Source organism: Myotis davidii, unplaced genomic scaffold (genome assembly GCF_000327345.1).
Source record: "Myotis davidii unplaced genomic scaffold, ASM32734v1 scaffold1248, whole genome shotgun sequence".
Classification (NCBI taxonomy): domain Eukaryota; kingdom Metazoa; phylum Chordata; class Mammalia; order Chiroptera; family Vespertilionidae; genus Myotis; species Myotis davidii.
In genome coordinates this window covers 236,628-257,989 of record NW_006299026.1, presented here as the reverse complement: position 1 = coordinate 257,989, position 21,362 = coordinate 236,628, and the positions used below count along the sequence as shown (strand labels likewise).

Sequence of the window (21,362 nt, the reverse complement as noted above, 5' to 3'; positions counted from 1 at the left end):
GTGATTAACTACCCGCCTGGCACTTAGTTAAGGGGTTTTATTCCCTCCCTAACTTCAGGGGAAAATCCCTACCTGGGGAAACCACCTTTCTTAGAGAGGTGACCTTGGTTAAAACACATAGTGACAAGAAGGTGAGCAAACATATTAAGAACAGTATGCCATATATGCCAGGTCCCTTGAAACAGCAAGGATGGACCGGCTCCCAGCATACTTATATAAAAGACACCACATCTATTTGATGCATCTTAGCATCTATTCAGATAAAAATGTCACCCTAGGTATCTAATTACATTCTACAGATTCGGGTTATTTATAATAATGATCCTTAAGGTACCAGCTCCCAATTTCCTATTCCACTAGCTTACATATCTTTATTGGACCTCAATTCACAATCGATGAAATTGAGTTTTTGAGCTACATGGGCTCTAAGTTCCTCTTCATCCAGAAAAACCTGTGATTACAATGCCAGGATGGGCTTCTAATGAGCTGTTGGTGCCCAAGGTAGTAACACCCCTCTCTAGACCCTGGAAAGCAAGGGAGACAGATTAAATGTGAAAAGTTGCTTCTGGATATGTCATTCTGTGGTACTGTAGGAATGGTTCTTTTACTTCAGAGAATGGCAAAGAAGGTTTCTCAGACAGAGTGACATTTGAGCAAAGATTAAAAGAAAGTGTGGTCACTAGCCAATTGGCCATCTGGAAAGAGACCATTCCAGGAATAGGGAAGAGTCAATCCAAAGGCCCTAAGGCTAAAACATGTTTCATGTGTAGAGAAGAACAGTGAGATGGCCATGACAGCTGGAAGGCACTAGGTCAGTGATTCTCAACCTTGGCTGCACATTAGAATCACCTGGGAATCTTTAAAATCCTTATTCCTGGGCCTCATCCTCCGGAAATTCTGTTTCTTTGTTATGGGGTGGGGCCACAACATTAGTAACAAAGAAACAATTTCCAGAGGATGAGGCCCAGAAATCAGGATTTTAAAAAGATTCTCAGGTGATTCTAATGTGCAGCCAAGGTTGAGAACCACTGCACTAGGTGAAGGGGAAAGTGATAAATGATGAGGATAGATAGGTAGCAAAGAAAAATTTTATGTGGTGCCTTATAGGCCATGGTAAGGACTTTGGATAGAGATGAAACAGAGACATATTGCCAAAGAAATTTACACGGATAAATATGACATCTGACTTCAAGTCAGACATGAGTTTAAATCTCATTGTCACTTCTCATTTGCTGTGCCGTTTCTTCAGGTCACTACTCCAATGTGGGTTCTAACTTCCTCATCTAAAAATCGTGTTCATTTATATATTACAAAGTTGTTATGTTAAAGTACTATTTGAACTATAAAGTGCCATACAAATGTTCAGTGTATTCTGCAAAGACTTGGAATTTCACTCTCTTGAATCATATATTTTTTAATTCAGCTGGTAACACTCCAAGATGAATGGCTAAAATTATATCTAATGTCTGAATAAAAACGTAAGAAAGCCAAATACTAGACCATTCATGAAAAATTCTTATTTGTATGTACATTGTGCTAACTATATGTGGCTTTTTATTATTTTAGTGGTATAATACCATAATAGATGGAAGTTTATTGCAAAACTCATAACTGGCTTAGGAAGATAGTGAAAGAAGGCTCACAAGATTACATCTTCACACAGGTCCTGAAAGTTGAAACTAGCTGGAGGGGAAAGATAGGCCAGTTTATAGGGTTTGAAGGACTTGCTCCTTCACAATGGCATCACAGAAGGTTCAGTGATACATCTTTGCTAATACTTATTCAGCCTAGAGTGTTGAATCAGGCCAAAACCCTAAGTTGTAAGAAATTCCTAGGAGGATAGAAAGAGCTTTGAAACAGAAAAATATTTAATTTGAGTGGATTTATTGTTTGCCTTACCTGTGACCAGCTATCAGGTCTAAGATGGTGTCTTAATGTATCCAAGAGATAGGTTGCTGGGAGAGAAAGAGACCAAGCAAGGCACCTCCAAAGCATGGTTAAAACCTGAGACATAGTAGCCACAATAATCATGTTAAGGTATTCCTTCCAATAGCTATGATCTATTCTGGCCTTGAAAGGGGCATTGGGGGTGTTCTACATAGATGCTGCCTCACATATGCCCTTTGGGAAGGAAAGCTGTTTATCTGACACTTATCACCTAATAACAGTTTTTTTTTCTAGAAGAACTAGGGATGATGCTCCTGTTTTCTTTTCATGAAGTCATACCACCCACATCCTCCTCTACCTCTCATCGCTCTTCCTCTACTACCAAACATGACAAGGGTCATGTGTAGAAAAAGGTGGTTCTAGAGCCATATCTGCCCCCTAGTATACTTTACTGGTGGATACAGGTGCTCTTTCTGAACCTAGATTAACAGAAAATTTGCAGATGGTACTAGAAGTATACCAGACTCCATGGATGGGCTCTCATGTTGGGCCCTTTGGTGAATTCTATCTCATTGTAGATCTCAGAGTACCATCATGATGGCCTGTACAGTAGGTACTCAAAAAACATAGGCTGTTTGTGGAAAGAACAAATCACAGCTTGAAACTCCCATTTTGAAACTAAGCACTTGCTTCCCAGACTGCAGTCATACCCACTGACTGAATTTCTATCCACCAACTGAACAACACCTTAGCCAAGATCCCGGTGCCAAGGTTTGGTCCCAAAACAGAGATCAGAGTTAGGATCACTTTTGATTCAGTAGAGGTAAAAGACAACTACAACTTTGGTAAGTGAAATATGCTGCTTAGAGGTCAATCCCAACTGTGTTTGTTCTCGCATATTTTGATCATTCAATCCCCAATACTTTTCACAGCCTCTATTCTTCATCCTAGAGCTAGGAACAATAATTTACTATTATGAAAACCCAAGCAATAGATTTAACACTCCTAAAGTCACTTTCAATGATAAAGGCTTAAATTCTGACATCATAATAAAGTAAAACCCGGTTCATACTAACTTAGCCTCTATTAGCATCATCATAAACCATTGATTTTTAAAAATTTAAATTCTTTATTGTTTAAAGTATAACATGAGTCTCCTTTTTCACCAATTGACCTCTCTCCAGCCACCCCCACCCCCCAGAACATGCCCTCACCCCTCTACTGTCTGTGTCCATTGGTTATGCTCATATGCATGCATACAAGTCTTTTGGTTGATCTCTTACCCCCTAAACCCCCACTTTCCCTCATAGGTAGGACAGTCTATCCCATGCTTCTATGACTCTGGTTCTGTTTTGTTCATCAGTTTATGTTGTTCGTTATATTCCACAAATGAGTGAGATCATGTGATATTTATCTTTCTCTGGCTTATTTTGCTTAACATAATGCTCTCCATTCCATTTATGCTGTTGCAAATGGTAAGAATTTCTTCTTTTTTACAGCAGTGTAGTATTCCATTGTGTAGATGTACCACAGTTTTCTAATCCACTCATCAGCTGATGAGCACTTAGGCTGTTTCCAAATCTTAACTATTGTAAATTGTGCTGCTATGTACATAGGGGTGCATAAATCCTTTCTTATTGGTATGTCTGTTTTCTTGGGATATATTCCTAGAAGTGGGGTTACTGGGTCAAATGGAAATTCCATTTTTAATTTTTTTTAGGAAATTCCATATTGTTTTTCCACAGTGGCTGAACCAGTCTGCATTCCCACCAGCAGTGTAAGAGGGTTCCTTTTTCTCCACATCCTTGCCAGTACTTGTCATTTATTGATTTGTTGATGATTTCCATTCTGACAGGTGTGAAATGGAACCTCATTGTTGTTTTGATTTGCATCTCTCAGATTGATGAGTGACTTTGAGCATGTTTTCATGTCTCTTGGCCTTCTGTATGTCTTCTTTAAAAAAGTGTCTAAGTTTTTTTGCCCATTTTTTTATTGAATTGTTTATCTTCCTTTGGTTAAGGTGTATGAATTCCCTATAAATTTTGGAGATTAAACCCTTATCAGATGTAACATTTGCAAATGATAGTATGTTCCCCCAAGCAGTGAGCTCTCTTGTTGTTTTGCTGATGGTTTCTTTTGCAACGCAGAAGCTTTTTATTTTTACGTAGTCCCATTTGTTTATTTTCTCCTTAGTTTCCCTTGTCCTAGGAGATGTGTCCGTATATGTCTTATATTTTGCTGCCTATGGATTCTTCTAAGATTTGTATGGTTTCTGGTTGTACCTTTAAGTCTTTTAACCATTTTGATTTTATTTTCATGTATGGTGTAAGTTGGTGGTCTAGTTTCATTTTTTTGTATGTACCTGCCAACTTTCCCAACACCATTTATTGAGGAGACTGTCTTGACTCCATTGTATGCTCTTGACTCCTTTATCAAACATTAATTGAATATAATGGCTTGGGTTGATTTCTGTATTCTCTGTTCTGTTTCATTGGTCTATATGTTTGTTCTTGTTTCAGTACCAGGCAGTTTTGAGAACAGTGGCTTTGTAATACAGCTTTATATTTGGTATTGTGATCCCTCCAACTTTGTTCTTCTTTCTTAGGATTGCTGAGGCTATTTGGGTCTTTTTTCATTCCAGATGAATTTTTGGAGAGTTTTTTCTAGGTCTGTGAAATATGCCTTTGGTATTTTAATTGGGATTGCATCTAATCTATAGATTACTTTCAGTAGTATTGACATTTTAATGATGTTGTTTCTACCAACCTATGAACATGATATATTCTTCCACTTGTGTATATCTTCCTCTATCTCATTTTTCAGCATCCGGTAGTTTTCCAAGTACAGGTCTTTTATCTCCTTAGTTAAGTGTATTCTTAGGTATCTTAATTTTTTGTTGCAGTGGTAAATGGGATTGCTATTTTAGTTTCTATTTCTGTGAGTTCTTTATTGGTGTATAAAAATGTCATAGGTTATTGGGTGTTAATTTTGTATCCTGTTTCATTGCTGAATTCATTTATTAAATCTAGTTTTTTTAATGGAGATTTTAGGAATTTCTATGTACAATACCCTGTAAACAGCAAATAATATCAGTTTTACTTTTTCTTTTCCAATTTGGATGCCTTTTATTTCTTTTTCTTGTCTGACTACTATGGCTAGCACTTCTAATACTATGTCAAACATGAGTGGTGAAAGTGGGCATCCTGTCTTTTTCCTGTTCTTAGGGGAAATGATTTTAGTATTTGCCTATTGAATATGATGTTGTATCATGTTTACTGATTTGCAGATATTGTACCAACCTTGCATCTCCAGAATAATTCTCACATGGTCATGTTATATTATCTTTTTAATGTATTTCTGGATGCAATTTGCTAATATTTAGTTGAGGAGTTTAGCATCTATGTTCATCAGGGATATTGGCTTGTAATTTTCACTGTAGTGTCTTTATCTGATATTAAAATTAGGTAATACTGGCTTCATGGAAAGAGCTTGGAAATGTTCCTTCCTTTTGAATTTTTTGGAATAGTCTGATGAGGATTGGTGTTAGTGTTTGGTAAAATTCCCATGTGAAGCCATCCAGAGCAGGGCTTTTATTTGCTGGAAGTTTATTTTTTTTTATTACTGTTTCAAATTTATTGGTAGTTATAGGCCTATTCAAGTTTTCTGATTCTTCCTGATTGAGTTTTGGAAGATTTTATTTTTCTAGGAATATGTACATCATGTCTAGGTTGTCCAGTTTGCTTGAATAGATTTGTACATAGTATTTTCCTCCCAATCCTTTGTATTTCTGTGGGGTCAGTTGTACTTCACCTCTTTCATTTCTGATTTTATTTGGGTACATTCACTTTGTTTTTTTGGTGACCCTGGCTAGAGGTTAATCAATCTTATTTATCCTTTCAAAGAACCAGCTCTTGGTTCTATTAATCTTCGGTATTTTTTTGGGGGGGGGCCCTATGTCATTTATTTCCACTCTGATCTTTATTATTCCCTTCTGTCTACTTACTCTCGGCTCTTCTTGTTGCTATATTTTTAGTTTCTAAAGTTGTAAGGTTAGATAACTTATTACCAGTTTTTGTTTTTTGTTTTTTTTTTTGTTTTTTTTTTGAGGTAGGCCTGTAGTGTTAAAAACTTCACTCTCATGACTGCTTTCATTGTTTCCTCAGATTTTGGATTTTTGTGTTTTCATTGTCATTTGTTTCCAATATGTTTTTTATTTCTTTTTTATATTTCTTTGGTAACCCTATCATTGTTTAATAGCATTCTATTTAGCCTCCAAGTGTTTGATTTTTTATAATTTTTATTGTAGTTGCTTTCTAATTTTATGCCATTGTGATCTGAGAAAATGCTTGATATGATTCAATCTTCTTGAATTTGTAGAGACTTCACCTGTCTCCTAATATGTGGTCTATTTTCAAAAATGTTCCATTGAGAATAATGTACATTCCTTAGCTTGGGGTAAAATGTTCTGAAGATGTCTAGTTATTCTATCTGATCTAGTGAATCATTTAGGATTGCTGTTTCTTTACTGATTTTTGGTCTAGAGCAGTGGTTCTCAACCTTCTGGCCCTTTAAATACAGTTCCTCATGTTGTGACCCCAACCATAAAATTATTATCGTTGCTACTTCATAACTGTAATTTTGCTACTATTATGAATCATCATGTAAATATCTGATATGCAGGATGGTCTTAGGCGACCCCTGTGAAAGGGTCGTTCGACCGTCAAAGGGGTCGCGACCCACAGGTTGAGTACCGCTGGTTTAAAGGAAGACAGAAGGGACCATAGAGAATTAGAGGGGAAGGGATGAGTGGCCATTTGTATCTGAGGCTTTTAGACTTCCTTCCAGAAGTACTGGAGCTGCTGGCTCCCACTCAACAGGTGGGGGAGGGGAATGTATTTGGGTGCTCCTATATTGGGTGCATATGTTTACCGGAGTTATATTCTCTTGTTGAATCTATCCCTTTAGTATTATGAAGTGCCCCTCCTTATCTCTTGTTATGGCCTTCACTTTGAGGTCAATTTTGTCAGATATAACTATTGCTACCCCTGAATTTGTTTCATTTCCATTTGCCTGAATTTTTTTTTCCGACCCACAGGTTGAGAACCGCTGGTCTAGAGGGTTTATCCAGTGATGTCAGTGGAGAATTAAAGTCCCCTACTATGATTGTATTGCTTTCTATCTCTCCTTGGATATCTTCCAGAAGATTTTTATGTATTTGGGTGCTCCTGTATTGGGTGCATATATGTTTTCTAGAATTATATGCTCTTGTTGAATCAATCCCTTTTGTATTATGAAGTGACCCTCCTTATCACTTGTTATGGCCTTCACTTTGAGGTCAATTTTGTCAGATATAACTATTGCTACCCCTGAATTTGTTTCATTTCCATTTGCCTGAATTTTTTTTTCCCCATCCCTTCACTTTCAGTCTGTGTGAGTCATTTGTTCTAAGGTGGGTCTCCTTTAGACAGCACATATATTGGTCATGGTTTCTTATCCATTCAGCGACCCTGTTTTTTGATTGGAGCATTTAATCCATTACATTTAACGTTATTATTGACGAGAGGTCCATGCATGAAATTTGTGCAAGGCGGTGTGTGTGTCCCTCAGCCCAGCCTGCACCCTCTCTAATCTGCAACCCCTAGAGGGATGGGGCCTAAACGGGCAGTTGGACAACCCTCTCACAATCCAGGACTGCTGGCTCCAACCTGCTCGCCTGCCTGCCTGATTGCCCCTAACTGCTTCTGCATGCCAACCTGATCCCCCCCTAACCACTCCCCTGCCAGCCTGGTTGCCCCCAACTGCCCTCCCCTGCTGGCCATCTTGTGGTGGCCATCTTGTGTGTGTTGGAGTGGTGGTCAATTTGCATATTACCTCTTTATTATATAGGATAGGTACTTGTTTGTTGGAATTTTAATTCTTTATGCCTCTGTTCCTAGCTCCCTTTAGATTGCTTCTTTTTACAACAGTCCCTTTAGCATTTCTTGCATTGCTGACATTGCTGGTAATAAACCTCCTTACCCTTTTTTTTCTATGATGCTCCTAATTTCACCTTCAATTTTGAATGATAGCCTTGCTAGATAGAGTATTCTTGGATTCAGCCCCTTGCTTTGCATTACTTTGTATATTTCATTCCATTCTCTTCTGGCCTGATGTGTTTCTTTTGAGAAACATATCAAGTTGATGCAAGAACCCTTTCTGTCTCTCTGTGGCAGCCCTTAATATTCCTACTTTGTCGTTGATCTTTGCCAATTTAATGATGATGTACCTTTGTGTTAGTCTTTGGGGGTTCACCTTGTTTGGGACTCTGTGTGCTTCTTGGACTTTTGTGAGTTGTTTTTCCCAAATCAGGGAAGTTTTCTGTCATTTTTTCTTCAAACAATTTTTATATTCCTTGCTCAGCTTCCTCTCCTTCTGGCATGCATATTATGTGGATATTGTTTGATTTAGTGTTGTCTTAGAGTTCCCTTAGACTCGCTTCCTTCTTTTTAATATTTTTTTCCAGTTGCTGCTCTGCTTGGATATTTTTTTCTACCTGTCTTCTAACTTGCTGATTCAGTCCTCAGCTTCTTCTAGTCTACTGTTTAAACCTTCCATTGTGTTCTTTATTTCAGTTATGTCATTCTTCATTTCCTCTTGGTTCTTACACATGTTGGTGAATTTCCTATCCTGCCATCTGATCATCCTTGTAACCATTACTCTGAATTCTTTCTCTGACAAATTGCCTCTATTTCATTTAGTTCCTTTTGTGGTGATTCCTCATTTTCTTTCATTTGGAGATTATTTCTTTGTCTCACCATTTTTGCTGTTCCTTATGTTTCTATGTATTAGATCTAACTGATATGCCATCCATATTTTTGAATCGGTCTTATGGAGTAGATGATTTGTGGGTTCTGGTGGTGCAGTATCTCAGGTATCCTGGGCTGGGAGTGCTAAGGAGGCACACTACTTGAAATATTTGGGTCTCCTGATGTAGTTATGTCTTGAATGTTATTGTCCCATCCATGGATGGAGTATTCCCTCAGGGTGTCTGATTATGTGGCTTGCTCCCTACCATGCCATGCCAAACATTGTGGAGGTGCTGACTGAACAACACAAAATACAATACAATGCAACATGGCAAAATAGGGACAGAACACGAATGTACACAAGATACCTATAACCTCAATAAAAATGACCACCATAGAAAAGAGAATTAGGAGAGAGAAAAGAGCAAAACTAGTAGCAATAAAAGAAAAGGAAAGAGATAGAAAAAGAAAGAAAAGAAACAATATGGGGAGAAAACACAACAAAACAAAAAATTAAACCAAAAAGCACAAATGAAAAACACACAGAAAAGGGGAGGCAGAATCTGTAGAGGCTGATCTTAAATACAGAAAATAAGGTTAAGGAATTGGATGAATAGGGGAAGGACCACAGTTTAGTATAGAGGGGGGAGAAAAAGAATGAGTGGAACAGAAGAAAAAATTAAAATTAATTAATTAGTTAATCAATTGAATTTTTGAAAAGGAGAGAGCAGATAGGCCTGAATTTATGAAGTGAAACTAATTAAAAAATTAGGAAAAGAAAAGAACAAGAGAGGAGGGAGAAAAATTCAGGGTGCTTGTTGGGGTGCAGCCTCTTATAGCTATGGTCTTAGGTCTATATTCCCTGGGTGTCAGCTGCCCTGTGGGTTTTCCTTTTGTCAGTTAGGTGTTATGCCTGTCACCAAGAGATGTGGCTTTGGTGCAATGCAGCTTCCACCTCACCCTCTTGGCCCAGTGGCCGGGGGGGCCTCTCCTACCCAGATACTTGTTCTTACCATTCTCCAGGCATCCTCTGCTCTTCCTTATTGATAATTGTCTCCTCAGCTGTGTCTAATTTGTTCATTCTGGGTGGATGGTCTCCTATTTAGTTGCTTTCCAGTCTGTCCCTGAAATGAGGTACATGACACTTCTGCCTATTTGGCCGCCATTTTCTTCTCCTATTTGTTAACTTTTTAATTACACCATTCTGACAGGTGTGAGGTATTGTCTCATTATGGTTTTGAATTGCATTTTTATGATGATTAGTGATGTACATAATTTAGATTTTGGTTGAGCATCTGCATGTCTACTTTGGAGAAACATCTCTTCAGGTCATTTGCCCATTTTTGTTTTTGTTTGTTTTTATATGTTGAGCTGTATGAGCTTTTTATATATTTGGGATCCCATTTGTTTATTTTTGTTTTTTATTCAGCCTTACCTAGGTATATCTATCCAAATAAAACATTTCTAAGACCAACATCAAAGAGTTTACTGCCTATGTTTTTTGTAGGAGTTTTAAGGTTTCATGTCTTACATTCAGTTTTTAATCCATTTGAGTTTATTTTTTATATAGTGTAAGAAAATGGTGCAGATACATTTTTTTGCATGTATCTACCCAGATTTCCAAACATCATTTATTGAAGAGACTGTTATTTCCCCATTGTATATTCTTGCCTCCCTTGTCAGATTATTTGGCCATATAAGCATGAGTTTATTTCTGGTCTTTGTTAGCTTTCATACACTGTTGGTTGGAATGTAAAATGGTACAACCACGATGGAAAACTGTATGGAAGTTCCTCAAAAAATTGAAAATAGAACTATCATATGACCCAGCAATTCCATTTCTGGACATTTATGTGATAAAAATGAAAACACACTCTGTTCCATTTATCTATGTGTCTGTTTTTTATTCCAGTACATTGTTTATATTATTATATATTTTCAGTATAGTTTGTAATTAGGTACTGTGATGCCTTAAGCTTTGTTCTTCATTCTCAAGATTATTTTGGCTATTTGGTGACTTTTATGGTTCCATAAAAATTTAGTATTATTTCTTCTATTTCTGACAAGTAATTCATTGGCATTGTGATAGGTTTTGTGTTGACTCTATAGATTTCTTTGGGGAGTATGGAAATTTTAACAATACTCATCCTCAAATCCATGAGCACAATATATCCTTCCATTTATATGTGTCCTCTTCAATTTCTTTTAGTTTTTACAGTACAGGTCTATCATCTCCTTGCTTAAATTTATACCTAGGTATTTAATTCTTTGTATATAATGATAAATGATATAGTTTTCTTAATTTCTCATTATGATAGCTCAGTGTTAGTGTGTAGAATTGCAACATATATTTGAACATTAACTTTGTATTTGCAACTTTGCTGAATTCATGTGTTATGTTAGTTTTTTGGTCTAGTGTTTAGGATTTTCATATAGTATCATCTGTAAATTGTGAGAGTTTTACTACTTCCTTTCTAATTTGGATGCCTTTTTGTTCTTGTGTAATTTCTGTGGCTAGGATTTCTGATACTATGTTGAATAAAAGTGGTGAAAGAAGGCAATCTTATTGTTCCTGATATTAGTAGGAAAGCTTTCAACTTTTCACCATTGAGTATAATGTTAGCTGTTAGTTTGTCATGTATGGTCTTTATTATGTTGAGGTATGTTCTTTCTAAACCTAATATGTTAAGTACGGTGTCCTTCGCAGTGGGGTTCAGTATCTGAAAGAGGGGCCGGTGCACAAATGAAAATACTATACAAGAAATATGAATTTAGAAAGCATTGGGGGCCAGGTGGAACCACTTTCTTGAAGAGACACACCAAAATTGGGCCCTGTCTGCTTTTATTCGGTTTTAGATACACATCTTGCCCTTTAGTAAAGCACGGCAAACAGGTAGCAGACAGACCGTCTCTAAGGTCAATAAAGATCAGTAAAGATCACTAAGGTCCAGTAAACATTTACTTGGATGCTATCAGGTCAGGAAATTCCTTTGAGCCACCACTATCTCAGCATGAACAATCAGTGCTTAGCATCAGCCCTGCTAATGCTCAAGGTCCATCGGCCTCCTGTGTTCCTTGGTGCACACTCATGACAGTATTGTCAAGTGGTGGCTTCCCACAGTTAAGTACTTTTTTAAAGTCATGAATGGTTTCTATGTTTTTATTAATAGTTCCCCCCCCCCCGAGGTATAGTGTTAAGATGTATTGAAGTAAAAACCAAGGACTGTCTTCAGGTGCCTGATGGTCTCATCCATTACCAGGGGTGTTAGCTTGCTTGCCCTTGTAATTTTACACTGGTGAATGGAATAAGTCCAGGGCCTGGTGAGAATAAGTGCCCACCAGGAGGGTCAGGATCCAGAACTGTAACACTATCACCCTTGGCTCTGGTAGTCCAGCATAGTCTCTGCTTATATCTGGTTAGCTTAGTTTCTGTCCCTGGCTGTGCTCCACTGGGATTGCACTTGGGGACCTAGGACCGGGCTTGGAGTCATGCTTGGGCCCACATGGATGCCAGGCCTACACGGTTGCCTGTTGGTTTGCCTGTTCTCGCATGTTCTCTCCTCATAGCAGCCACTACTCTAAGCATATGTCAGATAGTTTCATTTTGTTTATGTATTGTTTTTCTGGTTTTATTTAGTGAACTTTCTGTGTTCTTCTGTAAGATGATTATTTTGAATTATTTGTCAGGCAATTTATAGATCTTCATTTTTAAGGTCAGTTTCTGGAGATTTATTTTGTCCCTTTGGTAGTGTCATATTTCCCTGATTCCTTGTGTTTCTTGTAGCTTTGTATCAGTACCTGCACTCTTAATAAAATAGACACTGTTTCCATTCTTTAAAGACTATCTTTGGCAATCTCTCATTCTTTTTTATGTATGTGCACATTTCTGTCCTCTTACTCCCTCTTGTGAAAAAAGCCTCAGGATTTTGTGCCTTCTCCCAATATTTTAGAGCCATGCTTGATGCTGCAAATTACCCAACTCTTTCCTTTAGGGCAGTGAACTCATATGCTATGACATTTAGTAGAACCCCACTTTCCTCCCTATCTCCTGAATAAGAAAACTCAGGATTGTGTGTCATTTCTCAATCCCATTGAGCTGTGCTGGGTACTGATAGCTATATTCCTTTTCTTCCCTAGGGCAGTAGGCACAATAGATTCTTATGACATAATATCCAAAGGAAGTTTTTCTAACTTCTAAATTAGTCAGGATACATATCTTAAACAGAAATTTGTTTGTTTCCCTCAACCTAGCAGATCTAACTTTACAGATGAAATCACAAGTTGAAAGTCATGTTTTGCCTTAATAAATTCATGAGAGTTCAACAAATTTACCCTGGATACCATGTTTTGTATTATTTTGGTCTTCTATCCACCAAGAGTGTGGAACTATGGAAAGAAATTGCATTTTTATTATTATACTTTTCGTATGAATTTGTTGAGGAAGTACACATAAGTAAAAGCTAGTCTGAATTGAGGAACTTCTGAAAATAATTTGAACTTTGTAAATTACATCATTGTTTCTATGCTTTATAAACATTTTTATCACTCTATATGAGACATTAAGTATTCACGATACAGATAATGACTGATGGCCCCCAATGATATGTAGATCACTTGCTATACCTCCGTTCATCTGGGAGGATCATGATTCACAGGTTAGATGACACACTGTTAAGTTTATGAGACCTAAAATATTACATCAACAAAATAGTCACCAAATCTGGAAGGAGAATTACAGTGAGCAATAATGCATCACCAGATACCAAGGAAGAGTAACTAAAATTAATAGTATCTTACAAGTTACCTTGAGTTACATAATAGATCAGGTTTCTATTGTTTAACTAACTTCCAGAAAACTAGAAAATTGAAAGTAAGGTTGTGCCGTTTTCTTAACAGCAAATTATACATTTTGATAGTTCATCATTTTTTACTAACCTTACTCTGGATTTCATTTTTGTTATTCTTTTTGTTTGTTTTAATTCTAACTTCTAATTTATATTTTAAACAACTGTATGCCATTTTAAACACTTTAAACATTTCTTATAGATACTCAAACATTATTTAAATGAATTTTTAGCAATATTGACACCATCTTGAATCTCAAAGTCCTAGAAAATGTATTTTAGAGTTTTAATAACTATTAAACATAAAGCAAAAATAATAATCATGACATTGGAAATGTAGCCTACCCATGCACAGATATAGATGTTTAAAGAGACCTGAGGTTTGATATTTTATAATCTCTTAATCTACTTTAAACTGTGACTCAAACTTGGGAAGTGTGTTTTTTCTTTACCATAAGACATTTTTGTGATTAATTTTCCAATTTATCAGCATGGAATTTATCCTCAGGCCTTATTTTTCTTTTGGGTCTGGATGCCACAAGACTACAGTTCCCAAGTTGGAGACAGATATCCACACTAGCTGGAAATCTGCTCCCTTGTTTTTCTTGAGGCCTGGACTATGTTAGAATGTCAGAGGTTAAAGTATAGTATAAAAAGGGCATTCAGAAACTGCAAAAACAGATATTTTTGGATTTAAAAATATCACCCATCTTATATTGAAATGTGGGTTACATTCAAGCAAATAACAGATAATGCCTGAATATATCATTTAAAAGCATGAAATTATGGCCAACTCAATGGAAATTTATCAGTAGATTTTAAAAACCTTTATCCTAATCTCAAAGCAATTTATATGTGTGGTTTCTGGAATAATCATGTATGCCAATCTCTAAACTGTCAAGTTTGATGGAAGTCTAATGTTACATAGCTATGTAGATCTGGAGCTGTTTGCCCTCCTTAGAATCCTTTTTAGGTTTCTGCCTTTTAAGATTTTGATGGGTTACTTATTTCATGGGAATGAATAAGATATATGTTTTTTCTTATGTCCCAGGTGCCTCACCATACCCAGGAGTGCAAATAGATGAAGAATTCTGTCGTCAGCTTAAAGAGGGGACACGAATGAAATCTCCTGAATATTCCACTCCTGAAATGTAAGTCTTTCTTCAGGCTAAGGGTCATCAGACTAAATTAACTTGGATAAAAGGGTCAAAGTAAGCATTACAGATCATGTAAGATAGTAAGTAAAATCTTGTTCAATGACAACACACTTCTTTTGCCTTTCTCAAGTATAAAGGCATACCTCAAAGGTATTGCAAGTTTATTTCCAGACTCTTGCAATAAAGGTCACATTGCAGTAATGCAAGTTCAAGTCACATAGGTTTTTTTTGTTTCTCATTGTATATCCTACATAATAAAAGCTTAATATGCTAAGTGTCTGGTCATCTGGTTGGCCATTCAACCCATCCAATCTGTCAGGCAGGCAATGAAAGTTACTTTTGCTCAAGCTATTTTAGATACTGGGATATTTTCAATATATGGACATGTTGCGGTGGAAATGGTGTTCTTTCACAGAGTTGCAAGGAAAGCATTCCAGAAGACCCACATATGGGAGATGTGGCCTAGCTCTGCAATTTATTTGGGTGGAAATGAAAGGCTGCTCCCAAGTTCCCAAAGTCTCATCTCCATCTGCCATGAAAAAAAGTCCAACCCTGTTTTCATCAGGCCCAGAAATAGGGCCAATATGGAGACATGTTGTGCCATTGGTTCAGTCCATGTCTTTGTCCTCATTGGCTAGTGTACTCTGTGTTCCTGGCTGAGTTCTGGCTGGCACTGTGCCCAGGCTCCCACTTGGAGCTCACACAGCCAGGCTACAGCAGCTGCTAGGGCTACATGGTTGCTATGGAAAGAAAAGTGCAGAGAGAGAGAAAGAGAATGCTCATTGTTAAGTTGATTATCTTACCTCAGCCTTGGTAAAGGCCAGGTACCCTTTCAAAGTAACTAATCAAGTTCCCAATCTTTTATAGGCTACACTAACCAATCCATCCTATATAATAAAAGCCTAATATGCTAAGTGTCTGGTCATCTGGTTGGCCATTCAACCCATCCAAAGCTTAATATGCTAATGATATGCTAAGGCGGCTTAACCACTCGCTATGACGTGCACTGACCACCAGGGGGCAAACAGTCGACTGGTCAACCAGTTGCTATGACATGCACTGACCACCAGGGGGCAGATACTCCAACCGGTAGGTTAGCTTGTTGCCGGGGTCCAGTCTATTGGGATTGAGCGAGACAGGCCGAACACGCCCTGGAACCCTCCCGCAGTCCTTCCCCGGATGGCCAACATCCCATGTACCCTCCAGCCTTGATCGTGCACTGGTGGGGTCCTTGGCCTGGTCTGCACCCTCTTGCAAGCTGGGCTGAGGGACCGACCCCCTGAGTGCATGAATTTTATGCACTGGGCTTCTAGTAAGAGTTATATAGTTCATCATTTTTTAATAAGCTTACTCTGGATTTCATTTTTGTTATTCTGTTTGTTTGTTTTCATTCTAACTTCTAATTTATGTTTTAAACACATGTAAGCTATTTTAAACACTTTTGAAAATTTAGGTGGGAATCAAATTAGCAAATAAAAGATGAACTATATAAGAGTTATATGCAATGGGAAACTGTAGTTTAAGTGTTATAACGTTAAGTCTAAAATGAAGCAATGTACATACCTTAATGAAAATGTTGTAGCTAAAAAATGCTAACCATTATCTGAGCCTTCAGAAAATTATAATCTTTGTGCTGGTGGAGAGTTTTGCCTCAATGTTGATTAAAATGCAATATGTGTGAAGAGTAATAAAGCAAAGAACAATAAAATGTAGTATGCCTATCATAATTTAAATATGTTCTAAGAAACTAGAAATACAAAAATCATATGAAGATGCATATACTGACATTTTTCATCAAATTCATAAATTGTGGAAAGTGTTCAACTATTATATGTAACCATGTCACTGGTCCCTTCTAACCTTAGATTTTATACTTATATATTTATTTTTTAAAAAATTGAATAAAAATGGCCACCACAAGCTTGAGTTACAAGAATAGCTTGCCTTAGCCTTTTGGAAGAGATGTGACCACACACATTATACCAAACTGGAGCCAAGTTCTTAGGATCTCTTAATGAATCAATAAGTGAATCTAGAGAGTGACATCAGAGGAATGACAGCATGAGAGGTCATCTTGTTATCTCCCTTTGAAGTTTCAACAATTTGAACAGCAATAATTCAACAAAGGATTTCTTGCTCAATGCACAACTAAGTCTGAGATGTCTACTCATTGAAATATCTGAGGATGGGCAGTAGGAGTGAACAAAGGAGATAGAAAGGGAGAAGAGGTGAGACAGTGCTAGTGATGTGCAGCTTGGAGCTCAAGGTGGGGCTCAGCCCTGAGAGGGGAGGAATCAGGTTGCCACTGGCACTCCCTTCAGCCAGAAGGAGCAAACAGATAGAGTGAACATTCCTACAGAAGTGGGCAGTACTGCCCGCAGCTGATCCCAGTGATCTGGGCAGGGGCTAAGCACAGAGGTGTGGCCATGTTTGTATGATAATTCCAGACAGATAAACAAAGCCACAGAGCCAGGCTACCCCCACTTATCCTCCTAGATCTCACCTCTGCTCAAGCTCCCAGAGCTAGAGGCAGGCCTCCCAAGAAGCTGTAGCAGTGAGTGTCAGGTTGCAGAGCACATTATCTGCAAACCCAAGAACTGGTACTATGGAAATACTTTTACCCTGAGCAACAGGCACATTGTGCAACTAATCACAGGGTTGGGTGGAAACATGGAAAGGAGGCCTCAGAGGTCAGCTAGCTAGCAACCATTATTTGGAGAGCAAAGCAACAAAGAAAGCAGCCAACTTCCCTCAGCTCACACCACCCCCACACTTTGAAGCTGGACTGCTGGCAGCATCTGGCTGCAGGGCACAGCACTTGGATATCACGGATTTGAAAACCCATTTCCCACCACATTCACCTATGTGATTAGTTCCCTGAGTCAGAGGTGACCTGAACACAGGGACAAGCCCATTTTCTACCACCCTGAGGAGACCAGAAAACCCAGAGCAGTGCAAGAGAACTAAAAATGTGTGATTCAGCACCACCTACTGGAAAACAATAGAAAGACTTTTTATCAATTTATAGAGAAATGCCATGCATACCTGGTACATAGATGCCTAGACAGAGTTAGGATCCATCAAATATTATGAACCACCAAAGTAGCAAGACAGCTCAGAAATAAAGTGAAAAATCTCCAGAAAATAAACGTGAAAATATGGAAATATCTGATTTAAATGACAGAGAACACTAGATTGCAGTTCTGAAAAAAATCAATGAGATGCAAGAAAACACAGGTAAGCAGTTTAATGAACTCAGAAACAATATCAACAAACAAAATGCGTACTTTTTCCAAAGAGATTCAATCTTTAAAAACAAACAAAATAGAAATTCTGGAGATGAAGGATTCAATAAAAGAGATAGAGAATGAACTAGTGAGCAAATGAAATAAGCTGACTAGATGGAGGAAAGAATTAGTGATATAAGAGATAGAAACCTAAAAATGATGCAAATGAAAGAAAAGAAAGACTTGACCATAAAAAAATGAAAGAACTCTAAGAGAAATATAACATTAATAGGCATACCAGCAGAAGAAAAGGAAGAGAAAGGAACTGAGATCCTATTCAAATAGTTGATGAAAACTTCCAAAACCCATGGAGAAAGAGCTAGGTCCTCAAATCTAAGAAGCAAACAGAACACCTAGTTACCTAGAAAAAAATAAAAAATTACTTTTGCAATTGCAACAAAAAAATAAGATTCCTAGGAGTACACTTAACAAACTTACCCAAAAACTACAAAGCATTATTTATTTATTTATTTGTTTATTTAAAGAGATTGAAAAATACAATGAAATGGAAATATTTTTTGTGTTCATGGGTTGAAAAAATCAACATAATTAAAGTGTCCATATTACCTAAAGAAATATACAGATTTAATGCAATTTTCATAAAAATTTCAATGACATTTAAAAAAAAAATAGAATAAAAAAAACCATCTGTTTTATGTGGAACCACAAAAGACCTTGAATAGCCAAAGCAATCTTGAAAAAATTGAAGGAAGCTGGAGGCATCACACTCTCTGACTCCAAATTATAATACAAAGTAACAATAATCAAAACGGCATGTTAGTGGCAGAAAAACAAATACACAGATGAATAGAACAGAATTAAGATCCCAGAAATAAGCCCACAATAATTTTCAATAAAGCCAAAAACATACAATGGAAGGGGGTAAATCCTCTTTAATAAATGGTGCTGGGAAATTCATGATGGCCAAGACATAGAAACAACTAAAGTGTGCTTCAGTAGATAATTAGATAAAAAAATATGTGGTACATACATACAGTAGACTACTACTGAGCCATAAGAAAAGATGAAATATTGCCATTTGCGACAACTTGGATCAATCTTGAGAATAGAATGCTAAGTGAAATAAGTCAGACAGAAAAAGTTAAGAAGCATATTATTTCATTCATATGTGGAATATAAAACTGAAAGCTACAAATGAACAAAGACTCATAGCCTCAGATTGCAGTATGGTGGTTACTAGAGGGAATGGATTTGGGGAAGTAGTACTAGTAAGTGGTAAAGGGAATCAAATATATGGTGATAGAAGATGATTTGACTTTGTGTGGTGGGCACACAATGCAATATGAGATCATGTATCATATTAATGTGCACTTGAAACCTATATAATCTTATTAAACAGTGACATCCCAATAAATTTAATATAAATTCAAAAAAGAATGAATCTACACAAACATAGCAGGTGCTAAAAACAGATTTGAAGACCTATTTTTTCAGAAAGTTTTATAGATAAGTTAATGAAAACCAATTGTTTTAATAAAAAGAAATTTCAGCCCTAACTGGTTTGGATAGAACGTCGGCCTGCAGACTGAAAGGTCCCAGGTTCGATCCCGGTAAAGGGCATGTACCTTGGTTGTGGGCACATCCCCAGTAGGCAGTGTGCAGGAGGCAGCTGATCGATGTTTCTCTCTCATTGATGTTTCTAACTCTCTATCCCTCTCCCTTCCTCTCTGTAAAAAAACAATAAAATATATGTTTTTTAAAAAAGCAATTTCAGCATGAAACTGCACTTATTGATTAATGACTTATTTGCTAGTCATTGGAAAATACAGGCTGGGAATGCTGCGTTCCAACTTAAAATCTAAAAATGATTGCATTGTTACACCAATTTACAAAGATTTGTAAAGCTATTTAAAGATCAAATTCCAATTATATAAGTTTCTAGATCAAGAGGAGAGCCCAAAATTCAAGAAGCCAGTTGGCCTCAGAACAAATGGAGCTCTCTCCCCATTCACATCATTCTTGTACTGCTAAAGGAGTTTGACAACAAATGTACTAGTAAATGCTAGGTTGCTCTTTTTAAGTTAGGGTTTTCTAAATATGTGGGCTTAGAAGTGGTCCAATTATCACTAATAATATGCATAACAGTACTTCTATGCATACAGACCTGAAACAAGTGGGTATGAAGGTGACATAAGAGTAATGGACAGGTATGGTGCAGGAAGCCTTTTAAAAAACCTCATTCTAAGTCCATAGCAGAGAACATGGCTTGAAAATAATTGCAAAAATGTGATCTGAGGTGTCATCGATTAGAAAAGTTAGAAAAGCAATGGGAATGAGAAAAATGGAGACTTTCTTGGCTTTTTTTTTTTCATTTTCAGCTACCAGACTATGCTTGACTGCTGGCATAGTGTGTGCACCCTGAGACCCAACTTCTCTGACCTGGTCGGGCGTCTTGGAGATCTCCTTCAGGCCAGTGTTCAACAGGTATTCATTGATTCCTTTATTCTATCATTCAATATAATTTTGTTGTCTATTAAGACACCGATCTTGGAGCTATGAGCACTACAATGTTGGACTATGCCCAAATTCAGTACTCAGGAAGCTCATAATCTAGTCTGTGGGAATGTAAGGGAAGTAACTATAATGTTACAGAAAAAGTGAAACAAGAAAACAGGGAAAATAATAAACCCCTGAAGAGGGTACATGTGATTAGAGACAAGGTCGGTTCTTCATTAAAATATTTATTGAACATCTGTCTAGTCTGTGCCAAGCATTGAACAGCACACTGTTGATTTAAAGATAAATGGCATGACACCTGAACTCAAGGAACACACAATCTAGTAGGAAAGCAAAATAACACAAAAAAGGTTTGTAGTAGAGTATAAAGAGTAACAGGAAGAAGGGACATAAGAGTCTTGAGAAATAAACAGGAGTTAAACTACTGGAAAAGTACAAAAGAAATTCTAGGCGGAAGGAATAGCATTTGTTAAAATTTGGTTTTGCCATGATATTTCTTTCCTCATAAAAGGTTGAACATAGCCCTGACTGGTTTGGCTCAGTGGATAGAGCATCGGCCTGCGGACTGAAGGGTCCCAGGTTCGATTCTGGTCAAGGGCACCAAAAAAAAAAAAAAGGTTGACCATAAACATAGGTGAAAATCTGCCATTCGCTGAAGGATTATCTCAATATGCTGACTTGAAACTCACCAAGTGTTTTTTTCAGCCTACTTACTGTCAATAGAATCAGGGAATTTTAATGACCTATTTCAGTGATGGTGAACCTTTTGAGCTTAGCAGGTCAAAATTTTGAAAAACTCTAACTTAACTCTGGTGCCGTGTCACATCCTATCTAATAAAAGAGAAACATGGTAATTAGCGTACTACTGCTACCCTTCCCATTGGCTAATCAGGGTGATATGCAAATTAACTGCCAGCCAAGATG

General features: G+C 37.3%; 1 protein-coding gene across 1 annotated transcript in view; it reads left to right on the top strand.

Moving 5' to 3' along the window:
* The window catches only part of LOC102755891 (vascular endothelial growth factor receptor kdr-like), a 168,141-nt gene that overhangs the window by 52,156 nt on the left and 94,623 nt on the right, over positions 1-21,362 (top strand). Inside the window, exons 15-16 of the mRNA XM_006774601.2 lie at positions 14,568-14,667; positions 20,300-20,405. Of these exons, the coding sequence (XP_006774664.2) occupies positions 14,568-14,667; positions 20,300-20,405 (206 nt within the window). The remainder of the gene's footprint in view (positions 1-14,567; positions 14,668-20,299; positions 20,406-21,362) is intronic.